Raw genomic sequence first — 20,807 nt, forward strand, 5'->3', positions numbered from 1 at the left:
CTGATAAATCTCAGGGACTTCAGAGATCCTTATCCTGACGGTTGCTCATTCAATTTTGCTCTCTGTTTGAGGGCCACACTTAGGTCCTTGTTAGTCTTCCCAGCTTGGTTCTGTATCTTTAACTCTGCAATCTTCACTGCTGTACAGTGCTAGGGACACCTTGCTGGGGAGCAGAGCCCTCTCCTCTCTCCACTGTCCCTCGTCAGAGTGGGCAGCTGCTTCAAGCCCTGCTTTTTCCCCAGGGCGTTGAGGATGCCTTCTACACCTTGGTGCGGGAGATCCGGCAGCACAAGCTGCGCAAGCTGAATCCCCCGGACGAGAGCGGCCCCGGCTGCATGAACTGTAAATGTGTGGTATCGTGACTATGGTAAGTGCTGGAAGCAGGACATGAGGTGCAGTGGGGGAACGTTGGAAGCAGGGCAGGAGATGGGTGCAGATGCACTAGCCAAACAAGTGCAACAGGATCAATTTCAGCAGCAGGAATTGTTTAATGAAACACCTTTCAGGTTGATAAAGCGTTTTTCTGTGAAAACATAGGTATGTCAAAATTCCCTCTTCCCTGAGGAAGTATGTGGCAGGAAAGCGTTGTTTATTTCTCCCCCTCATTTTGTGCAACAAAATTCTATACAACTGAATATTTTAAAAAATAATAATTTGTTGTGCTTTCCCCAGGAAAGCTTCTTCCCATGCTGCTGTTCTGAAAGAGGAGTTAAGCTGGTGTTGAAGGCGTACAGATCACTGCATGCTTACCAGACTGGCTCTAGAAGGGTTCAGATGAAGAGCTGGCTGGGTGCATTGCCTCCTAATGCACTCACATAAATTGCCTCATCCTAAAGCTTTAGAGCAGACCTGTCTCGCTGTGAAAAGTCCTGTGTTCTTCAGAAGAGTTTTCCCCATTAGATAAATCCCCTGGGCTATTTGGAACTGATGCAATGTTGAGAATTAGCCATAAGGGGGCTGTTTGCTTTTATAAATTGTGCGTGCTGGAGCCAGAAACAGTATTTTTCAGATTGTTTATGTTCACTTGCCTGTTTTTCTTTCCTCAATTTTTTTTTTTTAATTATGAGTTTATTTAAAACACTGCTGGATAGCAGTCAGGGAGAGTTCCTATTATTGTCCCTGCATGTGCTGGCTGGCTTTAAGTGAAAGGCCTGGGAACATCTGTCTGTGTAACCAACTCCTTCATGGCAGAAAGTTAGAGAGGGGTAGCTAGGGATGAGTCCACCAAGGAGATCAATATCTAAGGACATCTGGGACTGGAACAAATGCGTCCATGAACATTGCCCTTAATGTCTTTTGGGAATTCTCTCAAGCACCTGGACTGGCCCTTTACCCTATAAATAACTGCTGAAGTCCTGAAGAGAAGTGCACTGTATCCAGAGATGGTGTTAAGAGGGTCTCCTGAAGGTGGAGATGAACAGCAGGTTTCCTGTGATGCTTTTTGAGCTAGAAGCCATGAGCAGAGCAGAGCTCTTCCTCCTGCCCCCCACTCCCAAGGAAAAAAAACTAACAAAACAGTGCTGGCAACACTTGCTTCCTATGAGCAAACACCCACGCCAGAGCCCCACCCCTCCCTCCCAGCTGAGGCGTGTGAGGTCGGCTGGGGGCCGAGCTGAATGCTGTGCCCAGCACATTTATCACTGCTAAGGGAGATTTTCCAGATGTTTGTGTCCTCCAGATGTTCAGGAGCGTTTCCTCCGGATGGGGATATGAGCTCAAGGCTTGTTTCCTGCTCTGGCTCATAGCTGACAGCATGGGCTTGGCAGGCACTGCTACTCCTTACACCGACCGCCAGGAGCCCAATCCTTGGCACAGCCCAGTGGCAGCACCAGCTTGGGCAAGAAGGGCTGGGAAAGGGTCACTTGGAAACACTCCTCTCTGTTAAGAGAACATGCCCTGCAAGTTGCCTGTGTCTTTTTCTGCTCAGGCAGAAACTGGAAACCAGACATCCCAGCTTAATCTAGCTGCAGTGCCCAAGAGCAGAGAGGGAGGAACATCAAGGCACAAAAGGAGAAGTGAGGCAAAGACATGCTGGGATTTGGGGAGAAGAAGGGTGGGTGTTGTGGCCAACAAAATTTGGCTGCATTTACCCTGGACTCATTTTGTGGTTCCCATCATCCCTGGAGGAGGTGGAAAGATCTTGCCAAACAGTGCCCCTTCCCACAAGGAGGTTCAGAAAGAGGCAGAAGCTATGGTGAGGTGCCCAAAGCTCACCCATCACTCCACTGACTCCAAGACTTGTTCCCTTCAGCAGATGTACAGATGCTTTGCTGAAACAGACCCAGACCTCTAAGACCTCTGTAACCTTTTTGCTCTGTGGGCACTAACAGGGTCATCCCAAAATGGGAGGGGTGAGTACTGGGAACAGCCCCGCTTGTTCTGATGGGGAATGGGTGCTCATGAGTGTCCTCTTCTGTTTCAGCTGTCTGGACCGTGTCTTGGCAAGGTTCCCACTGTGCAGTGTGCAAGGAAAGAGGTGAAGCAAAGGAAGAAGCAAACGGATTCAGAGGAGGAGTATTGGGGGGGGAGAGGAGCAGGACGAAGAGGACAGGGGGAGCATGAGGCCCTCCAAGGACTATCTCGCACTTCACCCAAGCCTGTGGCAAACAACTTCTTTTTTTTTTTATCCCCATCCCCTCATCCTTTGGCCTCCTCCCACCCCGGCAACTGTACAAAGCCACAGATTGAATCACAGTAAATTATTATTTGATCGTCTCAACAAATCACCTTGATGGCTGTGTCCTCCTTCTAGAGGCTGCTGCTGCTGGTGCTCTGGAAGGATCGCTGGTGGGATGGTGGGGAGGAAAGGGTGCTGAGATTTTCTCTCCACAGACCAAGGTCATGCTGTGGAGGGTGGGAGAGACAAGCTCTCACGGCAAGACAGCTTGTCTCTGTCTCCAGCAAGTCTTTGTCATGTCCTCCCCAGTCCACCTGGAACTCTGCTGGCCCCAAGTTTTGGGAGGGTGGAAGAGTGCAACCAGTCCAAGCCTGTCCTTGGCACCTCTTGAGTGCTTTGCTTTCAGCCTAGTCCTTGTGGGATTTATGGCCTCAGATACAATGCCTGGAAGGGAAGAAGCATCAGCGAGGAGATTTGAGAGCTGCTTTCGCCTCAGCTGGTACCAGTTTGTTGCTTCCCTGATTCCTTTCCTGTCAGCTCTTTCTGGCACAAGACCTCCCTCATGTGTTGTGCTCTAGAGGTAGAATTGGGATTTTGTGCTCTAGAGGTAGAATTTTTGGTGCCTTCCAGCCCTAGCTATGCTAACACCTGTATAGCACATACACCTTGGGCTGCTCCAGTATGTACAGGTAAGCAAATCCTTGTCTGCCCTGTGCACAGCTTCCTGACCGGTGAGCATGTCATGAAGGGCTCTCCTGCACTGCAGAAGCTGTCTGGCTGCTCAGCAACTAAGACTAAAGGATTCAAGCTTCCAGTCCCTGGGTTTCAAGTGGGTAAGAGTGTTTTGGATTAGGGCTAATCTGTTGGGAACCCTGCCTTTGCTCAGCTCTGCTCCTTTGGGGTTTTTGTCTGAGGTCTGACCTACGTGCCTTTTACTTGCAGCCTCAAGACAAGGCATTGCATTCAGTGCAGTGGATAGCTTTCCCTGTTCCAAGCTATTGCACAGGCTAATTTACCTGGCATCCAGAATTAGAAGCATCAAAAGGGGAAAGTGATCCAGCTGAGTGCGGCAGGGAGCTGTTCTGCATGGGCTAGCCCAGGCCTGAAGACGTGCTGGGTTTGGCGGCCAAGGTTGGTCTGGGTTGGGAGCAGCGAGGTTGGTGTGTAAGTCACATGCCTCACATGGCAAAACCAGTAAAGAAACCCTGGTCACCCCCAGCACAAAGCCACAGCCCACCCAGGGCTTCCCAGCATCCTTGCAAGCAACCTCCCATCCCACTCCCCATCCTCCGTCATGCCAGGCAGCAGCAGAATTAAAGCAACAGAATTCTACTCCCATGCTCCTTGGGGGTACTGTCTTTGCTTTTGGCCTGGGCAAGAGAGGACTTGTGCTAATGTATTGCCTTCTGTAAATGCTTGCTCTGAACTGCTGTAGGGCACAGCCCCCACCTTGGCTGCAGCTGCCTGGCACCCTGTTCCTGCAGAAGGGCTGATACCAGCTCCTGGAGTGGGAGAAGTTGCCTGAGGGGAGAGTGCCCTGCCTTTAGCTGGGTGTGCTGTTTACAGCAGTCTGTCCCTGTGCTGGAGGATTGCTGAAGATGCTGAAGCTAGTGTTACACGGTGGGACTGAACAGAGACTCCCAGAAAACCTCCCACTCTGAGCTGTTTCAAGTGTGAAGACTGGAGGAATGGGGGTTGTTCCTAAAGTTGGCATCTTGTGCACAACTGGCCACAGGACAGCAGTACTTTGTCCTTCTAGAAGATGACATGGGGACCTTGCTTGGTCGTGTTACTGCACTAGAACCTGGTGCTCTTCATCTGCAGTAGGACTTAGCCCTTTCTTCCCCAGTGAAGGATAGGATAGATCTATCTGGAGGCCTTCAGAGGAGAATTAACACTCTGGTGCTATCTCAAGGACTGGGTGGCTCTAACCACTTAGAGTCTCCTCTCATTTCGGGCTGGGAGACAAATGCCACAGTCAAGTACTGGGAGCTGCGGTCAAGGAATCTGAGGAGCTCCAGGGAGTGCCAGGGCCAAGGTGTCTTCACAGGGCAGGCAATAGGTGCAGTTCCAAGAAACTGGCGCATCTTGTTGAGGATGTGCTAGAACAGCACCGGCCAGAATACAAACTACTTAGAAGAGTTTGGTGAGGAGCAGGAAGCTGAAGTAAGAGCATCTCTCTTTCAGAGAGGTTTTGCACTCTGGGTAAGATTTTCAAGCTTGTCAGACAATCCTGGTCAGTAACAGACCATCACAGGAGCTGGTTAGTTTTTTGCTGTAATTGTGTCACAAGAAATCCAGACTCAGGTCATTGTTCAAGTCCCTGCTAAAAGCTGGAGGTAGGTTAGGAGAAAAAGGAGGTGCTAAAAGCTTGACACCACAGATCTTCTCCAAAAGCCACGTATTAATTGTGTATCGTCGTACTGCATCTTTGTTCCAGGAGGAAAACCATGACAGATCAAGATACATCAGCTGTGATCTGGTCTGATCTTTCTGTTGGCAAAAACCAGATTGTATCACTTCTCTCAGGTGGAGTTGTTAACTCTTGACTTGGCTTTTTCACTTGCTATTTTGATGCTGATGATCTGGGGACAGGACATCATCTTGCTGACGACAGGCAGGAGGTTGGTACATGAGCTCACAGTGTGTTCTGATGTGCTAGCTGAACTTCTTGAGTCTGAAAGTAATACCAGGATTACAGTTTCACTGGAGTGAACTGTAGGTTTGGAGAAGAAATGGAGGGGTTTGGAGTTGATTTTCCCCATAGTTATTCAAGGCACTTTTGTTCTAGAAGTACCTGGACTGGAAGATGAAGTTCTCAGATGCTGCAGTTGTTTCCCTTATGATAAGGAGTCTGTTGTGTACCTCAGTTCTGCTTCAGAGGCATGAGCTCAGGCGAGCAGAATGTGTTTTGATTATTCCTGTTGCACAGCTGAAGCTGGAAAGAGTCCACAGAGGTGAGCTTTTTGCTCTGAGTACATCAGCTCATCTCTGGCTGTTGTGATCTCTTCAGCTGGTCATGGCATAGCTGAACTAAACTTGTGCTGTGGATCTCCAGCCAGTGTGAAAAACAGCTCTGAGAAGGCTTCAGTCAGCCTCCTACTGATTATGTTGAGACTGCATATCCCATGATGGAGGAGTGCCACCTTTGAACCCTGTACTTAAATTACAGAATAGCTGACGAGGTCTGTTCTAGTCTGGTCAGGTCCAGATGTCTCAGGACAGGCGTATAATACATGTTCTTCTCTCACATCATTCAAGTGCCCCACACCCTCTTACAGAGGGGTTGGGGCTCCAGAGACATCACAGCTGAGTCAACTGCCACAACTGCTTACAAGTCCTTTAAGATGCTGATCAAGTGCTGGAACAGATCTCATGCCTTTTGGTCTGTGAGAGCTTCCACAGGAGCATTCTCCTAAGCCAGCACAGAGGGTGAGTGCAAGCAGGTGAGTGCATGGTGCTTGCCGAGGGCTTTGGCAAAGACCTGCCTTGTGCAGGAGCTGGCAGCAATGACTCAGTGCTGGAGTGAGACCTGAGATGTGAGGGTGGTGGTGGGGGCAGCTGAATGAAAAGCTGAGTATTACAGAGCAGCTTTGGCGAAATGCTGGCCTCAGTGTGGTTGGGTAGAGAGCAGACCAGGTTTCCCTTCTGGACTACAGCCACTGCTGCAAACCTTTCCAGCCTAAGCAGTACTTCTGTATCACTTCTTGCCTTCACCATAAAGGTAAGCAAAGCCACTCAGGAAACAGCTTCCCCAAGTCTGTAGGCTTAGATGTTCCAGGAGCAGGTCTCTGATGTGAGGCCAGGCTGAGTGGCCTCCAGGGCACCAGAGTGGCCCAGGTTCTTAATGGGATGGCTGGAAGGGGGTCTTGTGATATTGCATCCCATGTAGCCACAGGTACCTCTAAGGGAGCTCATACCAATTTTGGACAAAATTGGAAGTTTCTTAGTTTACTTTTCTCTGTGTCTTAGGAGAGCCTGTTTTACTATGTGGAAGAATAGCCAGGCTTTAGTGACTCCAATCCCTTGGACTCATGTCTTTGTGTGTGCCTTCTAAGCCTTCTGCATCCCCATCTTGGGCTCTTTTGTAACTGCTGCCAGTGAGTAAGGATGCCCATGGGATGGGTCCACCTGCTGCATCTCCTGGTGAGATATTTCAGCTGTGGGTTGATTGTCTCCTGGTGTCCACATCCTTCTAGGTGAAGAGGATGCTGGTGTGTGCCCTGTGGGCCTCCTCAGCCTCTGAGGCAGTAGGATTTGGGAGATGGTTTGGGAAGCGGTCAGACCTGCCTCTTTAAACTGCCAGGCAGTTATTTTCTTCATACGCTGCTTTACACTTGGGGATGTGCTGTAGGAAGGGGGTGACATTGCTCAAAGGATGGTGTGACAGCCACCATCCTGGCCCCCAGCAACTGGTGGGAAGGGGAAGAGGCAGATGGGCTTGGCCCCATGTGCAACTGCTTTGCTCTTGCTACGGGTTGAGTACAGGGTGTGTAGTTTAGGAAAGCCATGGTACCAGCCCTAGCAAGGGCTGCTGGGTCTGCCCTTGCTCTGCTTCCCAAGTCCCATCCAGTACTGCCATGGCCCCTCTGCAGCACACAAGGAGCATGAGAGCAGCATGACAGCAGCGTGCAGCTCCCACAGGTGCCACAGCAGCAGGTGACAGATGACAGCACAGCAGCACCACCATAGCAGTAGGACACAGCAGCACGTGAGCAGCAGGTGAGCAGCACAGCAAGCCAAGAAGAGGAATGCTCCCAGGCCCAGCCAAACTCCAGCTGCCTCTGCCAAACTGGATGGGGCACAAAGCTGCCAGACACAGCACACCATCTCTCTCCCCTTGCTATATCTGGGAGCAGAGCCTCTTAAAGCAGCACAAAGCCTTGCTCCCTCCCTCAACTTCTCTGCTCAGGCTCCACTTACTATCAATTATTCAGTGCCAAGTGGCTGAAGCCTTGTGGAGGCATGCAGCAGTTGAGCTTTCCAAGTCGTGGGAGGTGGGCAGGGATGGTGATGAGCACAGCCAGGGCTTGGCTGAGAGGCAGCGAGGACAGACCTGCTCTCCTGGCTTGTCCCAGCTCCTGGGCCTGCTGGTTTGGCTGTTCCTGAGCCAGGAAGGACAGGAGCCACAGGGGGCTGCCAGGGCACCAAAGCTGAGCACAGCTTGGGGAGTTTGCAGTTCTGCCTTGGGGACCAGCCCTGGGAGCTGGAGAGCTGCTGTGAGGACAGCAGTGGCTCCACCAGGAAAAGGCGGATGATAATACTGGCAAATACCAAGTGCAGAGGAAGAGGCAGTGGGAGGACCAGTCCCTGGCTGATAAGACCACTAGGATTTAAGCAGTAGCCTCAACACCATCTATGACACTCATTTGCTGCTGGTCCCAATGCTGTCCATGAAGTGGGTATCTGTAACCTTGGGCTTTGGGATTGTCCTAAGCTTTGTCCCCTGCCAGCAGCAGTCAGGCCCTCGGGGGCACAGGAGGGGAAGGACTCTCTGCAGTGGGTGCTTGGCACCACAAAACCATACCTGAGAGCCCCATCAAGCACCACTTCAAGGCTGGGTACCTCTGTGGCTCCTGCACTAGTTGGAGGGATGCTGTAAGAGGAGGTGGTGGAGCCATGCCTGCCCTTGGTCCCTGCAGGGACAGGGTGAGAGTACCACAGCCACAAGGTCACAACTAGGTAAATGCAGGGAGCCTGGGGATCAAGGATACCAATAAGCAATATCTTCCTCCATTTTTTTTCAACAACCAAGTGAACCAAGGCTGTTTAATGGAGGAACACAACCCTCAAACCTAGCACAACTCACCTTCCCTTGGGGAAGCTGCCCTTCTGGACATTTCTGCTCTCTCCTTGACAGGGATGCTGTTTTAGCAGTTGGATAAATGCCATTTCTAAACCCTGCACTGCCTGTCATGTAAGTAACCGTGGCAGAAATTCAAACCTGGTCCCACCTGGCACTGCCTGACAGCCAACAGGTTCACGGGAGCTGGTGGCCGGGAGGTGACACAAAGCATCTTCTGCAATGAGGCTGTTTGTGAGCACCTGGAACACAAGAGGGATGAGGTTTGCTTCACTCCAGCCTGGGGATCTCACCCTTGGTCACAGTGCTGCAATCCCCATGCTGGCATCCAGTGAAATGGCACAGGAGATATGCCAAGAGCTGCATCCTCATGCTGCTTCTGTGACAGTAAACACTGTGGTGTTCAGTGGTGCTGGGGCTTTCTTTTTATTTTTCTGTGGTGTTTCAGACCAGGTTTTAACCTATTAATATAAATGAGCTAATTTAATGGCATTGGAGAACAATTTTTTGTTCCGGTTTGACCTCTTATGTGTGGCAGGGCAGTAACAGAAGCAGGACACCCAGCCTACAGCTCTCAGTGGGTGATAGACACATGGGGATGCCAATTTCAGGCACTGCTCTTAAATCCTAGGGTGTCATTTAGCTACTTCTGACCCCTCCATCTGCTGTCAGTCTTTGTGCCCTCTGTGCTACTCTGGCAGAGACAGACCTGTGTTTACCATAAACATGCTGCTTAACACTAAGAGGCAGCTTTCTCTCAGGGGAGCCAGAACACTGCTCACTGCTCACATTTAACACCTCGAAGGCAGCAGTACCATTGTCACCTAAGCCCAGGAAGCCCTGGCTATGAAATCTGGGGTGTGTCAGAGCTACTGCTCACGCACAGCTTTTTAAAATGCATCCTCAGCTGTCAGCAGCACCACCTCACACTCCCAGTGGCTGCTGTAAACGTGACTCAGCTCAGCCCTGACTCACGAGTGTGAGTCGCACCCACCCACCTGCTGTGCCAGGAGCTGTGTCCACCCGCTGCCCCTCCCATCCAGCCTCCCTACACTGCCTACAGGCAGGAAAACAAATTCCAAACACAAAATCTTGGCCAAAACACAAGCTTCAGCAGTGCTGCTGATCAGCAGCTGTGTGTGAGAAGGGATGCTGCCCTTTGCTCAGCTGGGAGAGGACGGTGGTAAGTAGAAAAGAGCATTTTGCTTTCCACTGCTGCCAGGGATGCCTGGATTTAATTACAATAGAAAATCAGGGAGGAAAGCAGAGATGGAGCAGGATGGACCTGTTGCAGCTGAAGCATACACAGTGAACCAAGCTAAAAGTCATCAGGAGAAGACAACCAGTCTTGGTGCAGCTTCTGTTCCTGTAAGAAACCTTGTGGAGTCTGAATTTGTGCTAAATTTCTTTAACCGTTATTACTACAACCATGTAAAACACAGCATCAAACACTCCAGACAGTTTGGATCAGCATAAAAAGGGATGATTGACTTTTTTTTTCCCAAAAAACCCCTTCCTTTAAAAAAACCAAACTGAACAAACAAAAAAGCAGACATAAAAACGCTTTTTTCTTAAAAGTAATAATTATAATACATTAGAAAGAGTCATGAAAGAAGCGTTCCACGCTGTAAACAAGAGCAAATAAAAAGGAAAGCAGACGGTAGCCAGGCTCTCAAAGTGCATGGCCAAGAAACCCCTAGCCTCAACCTCTGGCCCCTGCTGGAGCTGGGTCCTGTGGCTCCTGCTGTCTGCCAGGCTGCAGTCACTCAAAGTGCTCTATCACAAACAAACAACACAAGGAAAAACAAACTACACCTAAAAAATCCAAACCCACAGCGTTGGTCTTTCCCTCTGCATGGAAGGCAGCAAGGCCACCATTGTGTCAGGGCTGCAAGGGCAAGGATGGGGGGAGCTCCTTTCCCATGTTTGCTCACAGTAAGGGTGGTTTCTGCTGAGGGGTCAAGACTGTTGCAGGGGGCTGGGCAGGGCGGCAAGTGGCTTGGTTAGGCAGTTTGTCCTGCTGAGCTGCCACCCTCATCCTGCTCCTTCCCTTCCTATTCCCAGCAAAAGAGCTGAGGCTGGGCCAGGCCTTGCTGCTGCAGACCCACCATGGCTGCAGCTTTGTTGCAGCAAGAGGAAACAGGAATGGGCATCTCCTTGGGGATCATGCATTGATGTGTTCCAGTGAGAGCATCACACCAAGGACAGCAATGCATGTTGCTGGTGGTTCCCCCAGGCCTGAAAATGACTGAGGACTTTGCTGCTCATTCCCATTAGGGCTTGGAGAGAAAGACAACTCCCACCCCTTTCCCCATCAAAATTCATGTTGAACATCATGCACCAAATGCCATGCAATGAATACTGTGCATTTGACAGCTCTCCAAAATTAGAGCAAACCACCTTTTAAAATGTTAATACTGCAAAACATCCCAGACACCCTGTGTGAGGAGTCTGGGTGCACAAGCAACATGATGTGCAAAGGCTGTGTGCCTGAAATGAGGGAAAATGGGTTAAAACAAGGGGAAAGAGGTCTCAGCTCTTGCATGCGTGATGCTCAGATCTATTAGGAGTCCTGTGTGGGCTTCAAGGAGAGGACAGAGCCCCAAGCTACAGAAGCCAAGTCAAGATGTGACCAACAGCACTCAGATGCTCCTTGTTGCTTCCTAGTAAGCTCCTGTGGCCAGTGGGCTGCTAGCAAAAGGCAATGGATATCTGTCCTGAAATACTGCTCAGGTATTTTAACACACAATTAACATTTAACTATGCACAGTTATGGAAAAACATACTCTAAATTAAAAACAATTCAAGCACCATTGTCCTAGAAAGGACCTGTGGTGTCTCAAAACACAAATACTGAACATTCAAAGAGCACTTTTCCTCAAACAGCAATGCTTGACTCCTCACAACACCCCTGCGAGGTAGCTAATAGGGTTTTCCCTGCTCTGCAGAGGGAGAGGATGGGCAAGGTTGGAGGCTCGGTGGAAGAAGATGGGGTCTGGGACAGAGCTGGGGTTCCAATGAAAGCTGAGGGTGCTGTGGTCTGGCTGGCTACATCCAAACAAAAATCCAGTGCTCCCTTTGACACTCCCTGCTGCAAACATAAACCACCACATGTACACAAAGGCAAAATAAACCCTGATAAATCATAGAACCATAGAATATGCTGAGCTGGAAGGCATCCACCAGCATCATCAAGTCCAGCTCCTGGAACCCACAAAGTAATTTAGTGGAAGTTTTCTGCTGGGCTTTCAGGTAGGCTTTAGATCAGGTTATGCAATTGAAGCAGCCTTTGAGATATAAAAAAAAAATTAGTTTTCAAAGTCTCCTTAGAACTTAAAGGAGCTTTTGCCCAGGATCTCTGTTGAAGGAATAGGAATCCCACTTGCAGTCCCACCTAAGGCTGCACTTGCAGCTACCCCTTCTGGACAGCAAAGTCAAATCCAGCATATCTGGACTATTTCCTGCTTTTTCACTGATCTGCCTTCCTGATGAAGTCCCTTCTAAGGGTGAAGTAGATACTGGAATCAGAATTTTGGACTAGCTCTTTCTATGAGGTGTCTCCCCAGATCCCTACACATCTCCAGCCAATGGCCTGGGCTGTGCAGCTGCTGCACCTTGGGATGGGGAGGAGATGGACAGACCTCTAGGACTTGGTGCATGAAGGGCAAGTGGGCACGTGGGCACCCATCATGTCCAAGTTTCCTTCCTGTTGTTAATTCTCTGTGGGTTCAACCACAAGGACTAAGGTCAGGTTCAGGGCAATGTGCTCCCCCTTCCCCAATTCCTATGCTCTTTCCACTCTGACACTTAACTTACTCAAAGCAAAAGTGGACTTATCTGGGGCACTGTGATTAGATGCCATCACGCGTCCAGCAGCTTGGTAGTGCAGGCGGGTTTCCTGAGCCAGCAGCCCCTTCTCCTGTCTGGGGAACAGAAAGGCAGCGAGCCTGCTCGCTGTGCTGGCCCTGGGAAGGAAAGGCCAACAGAAAGGGCACTCAGCCCAAGAGACCAGGCTCCACCTTCATCACTGTCCTTGTCACCCTGTGAACCTGGGAAAGGACCACTCTGCTGGCAGCCCCCCACCGGGGTGACACCAAGGAGATGTCCAAGGGACTCAGCAGCTGTTAAATCTGTCCTCCTAAACACCATCCACCATGGCAGCAGGAGCCAGATACAGCTGGGCACTGCTTTGTGGAATTGCATAGAGGGGGCAGCGGACTGCCTGTGTCCTGCCAGGATGCCATGGCACTGCCTGGAAATTCTGCTGCCTACAACTGCAGGTCTGGGAAATGAAATAAAGATCTATTGCTACAAAGGCCTTTGAAAGCAATGCTGTAGCTGCGTCGATGGGGCATTGTAAAGAAAGCGTTTCAGATTCTGACACCTTGTGCCTGCTTGCTTGGTCGTGGGTTCCCACAGTAGACAGGAGCAGGAGAAAACACGCAACAAACTCACCAGCCCTGCCTCTTCCCCCAAGTGATGAGATTTGGGGAGCTTTGAGGAGCAAAAAATGAAAGCATTTTCCAATTTGTCCATAGGAAACATGCAAATCCAATCTGCTGGTGTCTCCTAGCGCTGGTGGCCACTGCTTCATCTCCTCACTGGGCACTCGTACCAAAGCACAGCATGATGTGCAATATGCTGTGCTGTCACCCTGACAGCCCTGCTGACAGAAGGGGATCCTGTAAATGGGGCAGGATCTGTGCTTCTCCAGAACCCACTTCTTCTCCCTTAACTTCCCCTTCCCCATCCCCACTAAAACGTCACCGATTTGGGCAGCTTTGCCAGGGAAGGAGAGCCTGAAAGGAAACTGTTCTCTGAGCGGGATTTGGCAACCTGTGGCGGTAATTTTGGTTTGGGGCTCAGCGGGGGTCGTGGGGCTTTCAGTGCATTTAATGGTTTCTGGAGGCTTTTCTGGACCTCTACCTCCTCTGGGTCCAGCATAAGAGGTGGTGGCATGGAGGTGGTAGGCAGAGGATGTCCAGTCTCTGACAAAGGCAATGCCACCTGCTTTCTGTTCAAGAAGTCCTGCTCTGTCGCATGGGCCAGGTGAAGGGGAGTGGTGGTTTTGATAACGACATAGGGGCTGTTCCCTTCCACCACAGGGGACGGTACCCACTGGGTGGGGCAGCCCTCGGCCAGCCCTGCTGCCTCCGGCTCTCTGCTGGACAAGATGGGCACACTGCCCCCTGCCTGCCTGTGCGCGGGCAGCACGGCCTCGGGCCAGCGCGTGGTGCTGGTGGCACTGCCCAGCCCATTGTGCTGCAGGCTGAGGAGCTCTCCTGTGGATGCAGCTTTGGATGCCGAGCACTTCAGGCCCATTTTGTCCGGCAGCACCGCCCTGCAGTGCCTGTCATCTGCCGCCTCCTCCCCGCGCTCGCTCTCGGGGGAGCCATCGCTCTGTGATGTTTGGGAGAGCTGCTGGCAGCCGGCTGGCAGAGGATGAGGGGTTGCTTCAAGCACTGTGTCTCTGCTCAGGGAAGATGCCTGTTCTCCTGCTGGCAGGGCAGTGGGATTTGGCTGCCACGCTGCCTGGTCCTGTTCTCCTGCTGGCAGGGCAGCGGGATTTGGCTGCCATGCTGCCTGGTCCGTAGCAGAAAGCTCAGTGGTGCTGGAGTCAGGAGGAGCCGGCCTGTTTTGGAGAGAGGAGTCTAAGGAGCTGTGCTCAGCTGGGGCATGGAGGGAGACTCCATGGTCCACCACGGCACAGCCAGGAGCAAGAAGAGGCCGCTCTGGAGGCAGGACCGTGGGCGGAAGGTGTTGCTGGGCCTGTGTCTCGCTTGCCTTCAGAAGAGATGATGGCTGCCCGTCCATGATGGGCTCCACCTGACCCTCCTCATCCGGTGGCCGCCCACCCGAAACAGGCGCGTTGGTTGCTTCAGCTGCTTCACTACCCTGGAAGGTGAGAATCCTCGCTTCCACCACGGTCATTCCTCCTGGTGTGCCAGGAACTCTGTCGGTTTGGGGCTCCCTGTCTGGAGTGCGCTCACCCACCTGGCCATTCTGGCCATTGGCTGCTGTGTTTTCCTTTATGGCTACTGGGTTGAGGGAGAGCTCCAGGCCCAGGGGTTTCCTTGGGAACTCCTCAGGCTTTGCTGCATTGGAAGCAGAGAAAACAAAACCCAAACTATGCATCAGTTTGTGTTTGCATGCCCTGAAGGTAAGGAAGACAGATGCTTCCACACGACAGGTGCCAGCCTCTCTGGGCTGCCCTGGCTCCCAGCCACACCAGTGGGATGCTCTGGTCCTTGCTGGGCTGCCCACCTTCCCCTCTACCCACCTGGTGGGGGCAGGTCAAACTTCATCTTTCGCAGTTCAGTCATTGACACCTGCAGCTGCTCGATGACAGCATCGTCCTCGTACTGCAGGGAAGCAGCAATTTTCTCCTGCAGAAATTCACGTAAATCTTCCAGTGTCATCTTCAGCAAGCGCTCTGGGGGATGGGAGAAAGGAGTAATGGCAGTGGCACAGACAAATTTCAGGGTAGCATAAGCATGGGTTACACCACACTTTGGTTTTATTTGGGATTCTGTCTCTGTTCCCATTCCACAGTGGGACAGCTTGAATGCTTCTGCCTCTCTCCCACCTTCCCACTATTGCTCAGGGTCATCAATACATGTATATATCCATGCCACCTGAGCAGTAGCTTCCCAGTGGCAGGACAATGGCAGGGCTGGGAGCTGTGCTGATGAGGATGCAGGGTTTAGACCATTTCTGGAAGTTCTCCCCAATGCCTCTAGGAGGAGGAAAAGCTCCATGAGACAGGCCCTAAGCCTCAGGCTGAACTGCCACTGCCGGCAGCTGCCACCACCAGCCAAGGATGCCAACCTGCACCAGCAGGCAGGGAAGCAGGAAGAGGTGCTGGCCCTTCCAAAGGTTGCAGACAGGGATGGGATACAGGCAAAAATACAGGTTGTAGGAAGAGATGTCAACCCACACTACACATTCCTCAGGGACGTGAGATTTTACAGCCAAACTGAAACATCTGCCTGCCTGCCTGCCACTTTCTCATTTTCTGCAGACAAACAGGATACTTCAAGATTTATTTATGGATAGCCTGTTCTTCATTTAAATGAGGGAAGAACAGGGTGGCTGTTTGCAGAAACCAACACATGCAGTCCCATAAATTCTGCTGCCCAAACAGAATCACACACTCCTGCCCCAGATGAAGGCCAAAAGAGTGACACAACAAGACTATCAATTTATGGGGGTGAAGGGGTTCAAAGTTACAAAGATCTCGAGGTAGAAACATCACTGCCTTAGTGTTATGCAAGACAACCAGGTTTTGATAATTTTAGAAGTGTATTAGTGGACTTACTTGTCCCTCTACAGACTTTTCAGTTGAGCCACCACAAAGTTCTGCAGACAGATGGGCTGCTGTCTGTATTGCCCCTAAAAGCAATTTGTGGGGCATAGTACATAGGAAGAGGCAGCAGGGAGCATTTCAGGTGTGGCTTCTGTGTGCTGAGCACAGCAAGTCAATCCTTGTGGCATCTCCTTTCCTCCCCTGGACTGTGCCTTTTGTGGCCAGTGCAAGGCACCAAGAGGCTGGAAGTGGCCAGCAAGGCTTTTCAGGTCAGCAGCACAAGAGTGGCCCAGCACAGTGCCACCAGAGCCACAGGGGATGCAATCAGGTGGGACCTTACTTTTGTGCAGTTTGAGGATGGTGTAAGCCATGGCCGTCAGCACCCGCTCCCCTTCCAGGATGTAGATATCCCACAGCCGCAAGGTCAACGTGAATGGGGTCTGTTCCAAACACACAGACAAGTCACAAAATGGCATGATGAAACAGAGGCTGCTGCCATCACTGCATCACCTTGCATCAAATCACACAACAGGGCTAGGCTTTGCAAGTCAGGAATTCATCTAAAACACAAAAATGTCTTTTATTATCTATGGCTTTGCCTTAAAGCTAATGAACTTGGGTGGCTGGGGAAATACTTAAAACCCATCCATGAATGCAGAAAAAAGAGAAACTTCCCTCATAAGCATGCTAGCATGTGGATTCCCCTACCCTGGAGAGAGTACCATCATCTTTCAGTCTTGTGAGCACAGAAAACAACTCCTGTATCCATCCAGATTTCCCAAAAGGGCTATTAATGGGATAGGTCTGAAAGCCCAATGATGCATCACTAAGCATTAAAAAAATCATTCATCTGGTGTCCAAAGAAGAGGTTTTTCTTATATACAGGCTTATTTCTGCCTGCTAAAAATACCTCTGCAAAAGGTTTTAATTTGCACACAGGCCCAATCTGACAAATAGGATTGAACTGATGTCCAAAGTGACAGAGCAGCCCATACCTCCCACCAAAGATCTAAGGTACCTCACCAACACAGAAATTAATATTAATCCTACTAAAATGTTTAGGTTCAAATTTAGGATACTGCACAGAGTTTGGCACAACTGACCATTGCAGCTCTTTTACCATATGCTACTGCAGTTAAAGGGATTGTGCATTTTATACAGCTTTCCGTGGCAAAAGCAGTGAGTTCCCTCTCGAGGGGGAGGAGCCGTCCACTGTTTTATAGAAGACCAGGCAGCAGAAAATTGAGACTGGAGCACACAGATGTCCTAAATATTAGCAAGTCTGGACATTGCATTCAAGTCCAGTAAGCACAATGCTGATCCTAAAAATGAAGTAGTCTTGGCTCAGGACTAGCAAATTAGCCCTGGACAAATCAGGGTCATCTTCTCTCACTTCCACCTTTCCAGTCCCAATCCGCTCCTTTGCCTGCAGCTGCTGCACTGCTATTTGTCAAGGTTTGTGCCCCCAGCTCTTCTTCTTTCTATGTTGTCTCCAGAGCCAAAGTGAGGTTAATTGCCTTTGCAGCAGTGCCAGTGGGCAAGAGAAAAATCTCTCCTGACTCTGAAGTTTATACTGCTGATGCTCAGCCATCTCCCTGCGACTGCTTGTGATGAGGCAGCAGGAACTGGCTTCTCATCAGTGACATGCAGTTTTTACCTTCTCCCTTATTAATTTTTTTCCTTTATGAGAGTGTGCATAATATCCCACCATATAAAATATTAACATCTTCTTCAAAGTACGAGATTTACAAAAAAGCACAGGCAGATTAACCACACATGCAAACAGGAGAGCAGCAAAAAACCCCCAGAGCATCCTCACCCGGTCTATGAAACATTGCAGGAACCACTTGGTTGTGTAAATCCCGGTGGTCATCTGCTCCTTGTCCTGGGGGAAGAGAGCAAAGAGAGACAGGCATTTCACCAGGCTGTTTACTGGAGGTTCAAGCAGCTCATAAGGCTTTGGGGGAGGTTAGTTGGTTGGTTTACTTATTCTGGGATCTGAGTGCAGGATTTGGCTGTGGTTCATCTCCCAAGAAAGCCTCTGCTCTACACACCAGTGCTGAAGCCCTGCTTTGGTCCTTTGCCCAAGATATCCACTGAACCTGGTCCTCAATGTGGCCAGACTTCAGCCATAGTATTGGAAAGGGATTTCTGGGAGAAGCTTTTCTGGCCTAATACCTACTCCAGGGATTTATAAAAACCTTCCAGGAACTCAAACCACTCACTCCTTGTAGACTACCATTTTTGTTTCCATAGCAATTCCCATGTGAGCCTCTTGGAGCACAGTCAAGGCAGCTTTGGAAGCACTACCTGGTTTAGATAGCATGGCTGCTGCAGGAGCAGGACAGCCTGACAGGCTAAGGAAAACTCTTAAAAACCTCACCATCACCACCTTGGTCTAACATTTCGTCATCTGGTGCCCAGTGCTGGCATGTGTGCAGAGCTGACGTGACCTCTGCTGCAAAGCCAATGAAGCAATGGGGATGGGAAGAAAAAGAAGCCCATGGGATGAATGGCCAGCTCCAGCCTTTGCTTCTGGCTGGCGCTGTGCACCTGGCAAGCCTGAAGAGCCTTCAGGAGCAGGAGGAATGAGCAGATTTCTGAGTTTTTCCCATCTTCTCCCCTGCCCATGACCATAATTAACTGACAACCTATCATGGCTCTGTTTCACTTTTACAGGCATTTGCAGCATGAAGCAAATGTTGCAGATGATGGTAATACAAACACCTTTTGCTGGAGATGGGGGCTACCAAGCCTCTTGGAAGCATAAGAGAACTTTAGGAGTCTGGCCACTGAACACCAGCTGTCCACACCAAATGCAAAGGGGGGCAAGGCAAAAGGAAAGAGAGGGAGAGAGCAGGTGCAGCAAAATAGTGGCCTGGACTTAAGACTGGAGTTGGTGTGCCCTGCAGATGCTCCTGCAGCCACCAAATGGGCCTGTACCATCTGCTAGAGAGAAAAGCAACTGGACATGCCCAAGCAACAAAACACCCAGCAAATCTTATGTGCCTCCTGACTTAAAACAACAGCAAAGCAATTGGAGCTAATAATTACTGAAATAAGACTCCAGACAGACCAGCATCAGCCTTTGGGCCTTGCAGCTGGTGCACACAGTCCAGCCACACTGCTGCTCCTCCTGCTGCAGGCTCTTTAAGCCTTCCTGGCTCTCCTGGGAAGCCTTTACATTTTAGCAGTCCCTCCACTAATGATGATCAGCAAGCAAATGATTACCATTCACCTTAGCAAGATTTGGGCAACCCATTTAATAAATGCCTGCCTCTGCAGCTGAAGCAGGCCTGTATGGTTAGAAATATGTTCAGCTGTGCATCTATTTGGCAGAACACTATATGAACTGCTTTATCATTAAAATGTGGCATTATTATAGGAAGACTGACAGTAAAGAGATACCATGTGCTTCTTCAGTTTGGGGAACAGTTTGTTTAAAATTTGCTCGTGGTGGGCTTGAAACCTCTGCAGCTTTGGGAATCCAGGAATGAAAAAACCTTAACAAGAAAAGACAAGAGAAATAAAAAAAAATCAGGTAAGCTCTGCAGCAGGCACAGGGATAGCCTGATTCTCTAAAAACACATCCCTTGCATTGCCTGTTGAAGTTGGCTGAACAACAGGGTGCGCAGCTACCTCCTTTTCACCCTCCTTTCCAGAGATCACCCCTCACCACATCTGGGCAACAGGACCCTCAGACCAAGCCCAGCTGGTCCTTCTCACCCAGCTCCCACTGCCTGCCTGCCACTTGGCTTGGCCAAGAGCTCTCCAAACACACCTCAGTGCTTACCAAGGTTCAGAGAAAAGCTGAAGATGTTTGAACACCACAAACTTGTTCACTGCCCTGTAATCTAGTGGGACACTTATTTAAGACTGTTCAAAGTTATCAAGCCATAAGGTTTAGCTCTCTGCCCATGAAATAACCCTCTGTGCATAGATTACTGCTAACCACAAGTAAGATGAAAGGATCTCTAATGTGTTTGAAGTAAAATAATACATCACACATTTAGTGGAATTACATCTATCCACACATTTAGTGTGGATACTCTTGGATGTACTTCTGTGAGACTTACAAACTCATAACCTTGAGTTAATTGATTGCCAAGGGCAAGGAACCCTGGAGGCAGGACAGCACTTCTGTGAAAGTGTTAATTACTGAACACTAAAGCTCAGGTGGATAAAACTCGGTTTTTTTGATAAGAGCTTGTCTGCCTCCGAGAGTGAAGTTCAGCTCCCCAGTCAGGCTGTGCAAGCAGTTAAGCCTCACCCACTTTATTAAACCAATATGTGAGGAGAAACAAAGCTCTACCGACCAAGCTGAACAATGTTCCCTTGCTGTGGCAGACACCCTGCCCCAGCCCAGCCTTACCGTGCATGGCGTGGCGCTGGTTGGTGAGCAGCTGTGCCAGCGCCCAGAACGCATCCTCTTCGTTCAAGTACATAAGGAGGATGGCTGCAATCTGGCTCATCCCTTGGCAGTAGCTCACTTCCTGCAACAGTCAAGAGGGGCACACGTGCTGCCATGCTGGCAGAGCCTACCATAATGCTAAAGCTGCCTGTACTTCCCTCTCCTCTTCCAAGGTCTGTCCCATTTCAAAGTCTTTACCATTTATGTCCAAATTCACAGCTCCCATACGTCTACAGCATCTACCACGTCACTGACTCATGAAGTAGTTTGGGTTGGAAAAGGACCTTAGAAGATTATCTCATCCAACCCTCCTCAGGGACAGCTTCCACCAGACCAGGTTGCTCAAAGCCCCATGCAAACACACTTTGAACACTTCCAGGACAGGGCATCCACAACTTCTCTGAGCAATTATTTCCATGCCTCACCATTTTAAAAAATGTTTTCCTTATGGCCAATCTATCTTTGGGATGACATAAAGCATGTGGCTCCAATGCTGTTTTGCATTCCTTCAGCCATATGAGCACTGAAGTAATTAAACAGTAAATAAATCTGGTAAACATTTATCTGGCATGAGGGAGGCTCCTCAACTAACCCCCTGAGCATCTTCTAACTGTCCCCTCTTGGAGGTGGAGACAGTAGGTTCAGCTGCTAATTTCAGCTTATTCTGCCT

At 50.1% G+C, this 20,807-nt stretch overlaps 2 protein-coding genes and 1 long non-coding RNA gene across 6 annotated transcripts in view; 1 reads left to right on the plus strand and 2 right to left on the minus strand.

Annotated features, from left to right (window-relative positions):
* The window catches only part of HRAS (HRas proto-oncogene, GTPase), a 39,913-nt gene extending 37,190 nt beyond the window's left edge, over positions 1 to 2,723 (plus strand). For both annotated transcript variants that reach the window (XM_036385158.2, XM_036385156.2), the window contains 2 exons: positions 243 to 367; positions 2,423 to 2,723. In XM_036385158.2, the coding sequence (XP_036241051.1) occupies positions 243 to 362 (120 nt within the window). In that variant the 3' untranslated portion in view covers positions 363 to 367; positions 2,423 to 2,723. The remainder of the gene's footprint in view (positions 1 to 242; positions 368 to 2,422) is intronic.
* LOC118687941 (uncharacterized) lies at positions 2,685 to 9,371 on the minus strand. Its single transcript, XR_004980410.1, has 2 exons — positions 8,572 to 9,371; positions 2,685 to 3,061 (listed from the first exon to the last, which is right to left on the minus strand). It is a non-coding gene; the product is annotated as an uncharacterized LOC118687941 (long non-coding RNA).
* A 597-nt stretch (positions 9,372 to 9,968) lies between these two features.
* Positions 9,969 to 20,807, minus strand: part of LOC118687938 (USP6 N-terminal-like protein) — a 76,722-nt gene continuing 65,883 nt past the window's right edge. For all 3 annotated transcript variants that reach the window (XM_036385153.2, XM_036385155.2, XM_036385154.2), the window contains 6 exons: positions 20,099 to 20,219; positions 19,135 to 19,229; positions 17,546 to 17,611; positions 16,067 to 16,166; positions 14,701 to 14,853; positions 9,969 to 14,515 (listed from right to left, as the gene is read on the minus strand). In XM_036385153.2, the coding sequence (XP_036241046.1) occupies positions 13,176 to 14,515; positions 14,701 to 14,853; positions 16,067 to 16,166; positions 17,546 to 17,611; positions 19,135 to 19,229; positions 20,099 to 20,219 (1,875 nt within the window). In that variant the 3' untranslated portion in view covers positions 9,969 to 13,175. The remainder of the gene's footprint in view (positions 14,516 to 14,700; positions 14,854 to 16,066; positions 16,167 to 17,545; positions 17,612 to 19,134; positions 19,230 to 20,098; positions 20,220 to 20,807) is intronic.

The sequence above is a fragment of the Molothrus ater genome, chromosome 6, assembly GCF_012460135.2.
Source record: "Molothrus ater isolate BHLD 08-10-18 breed brown headed cowbird chromosome 6, BPBGC_Mater_1.1, whole genome shotgun sequence".
In the NCBI taxonomy this organism is placed as follows: Eukaryota; Metazoa; Chordata; class Aves; order Passeriformes; family Icteridae; genus Molothrus; species Molothrus ater.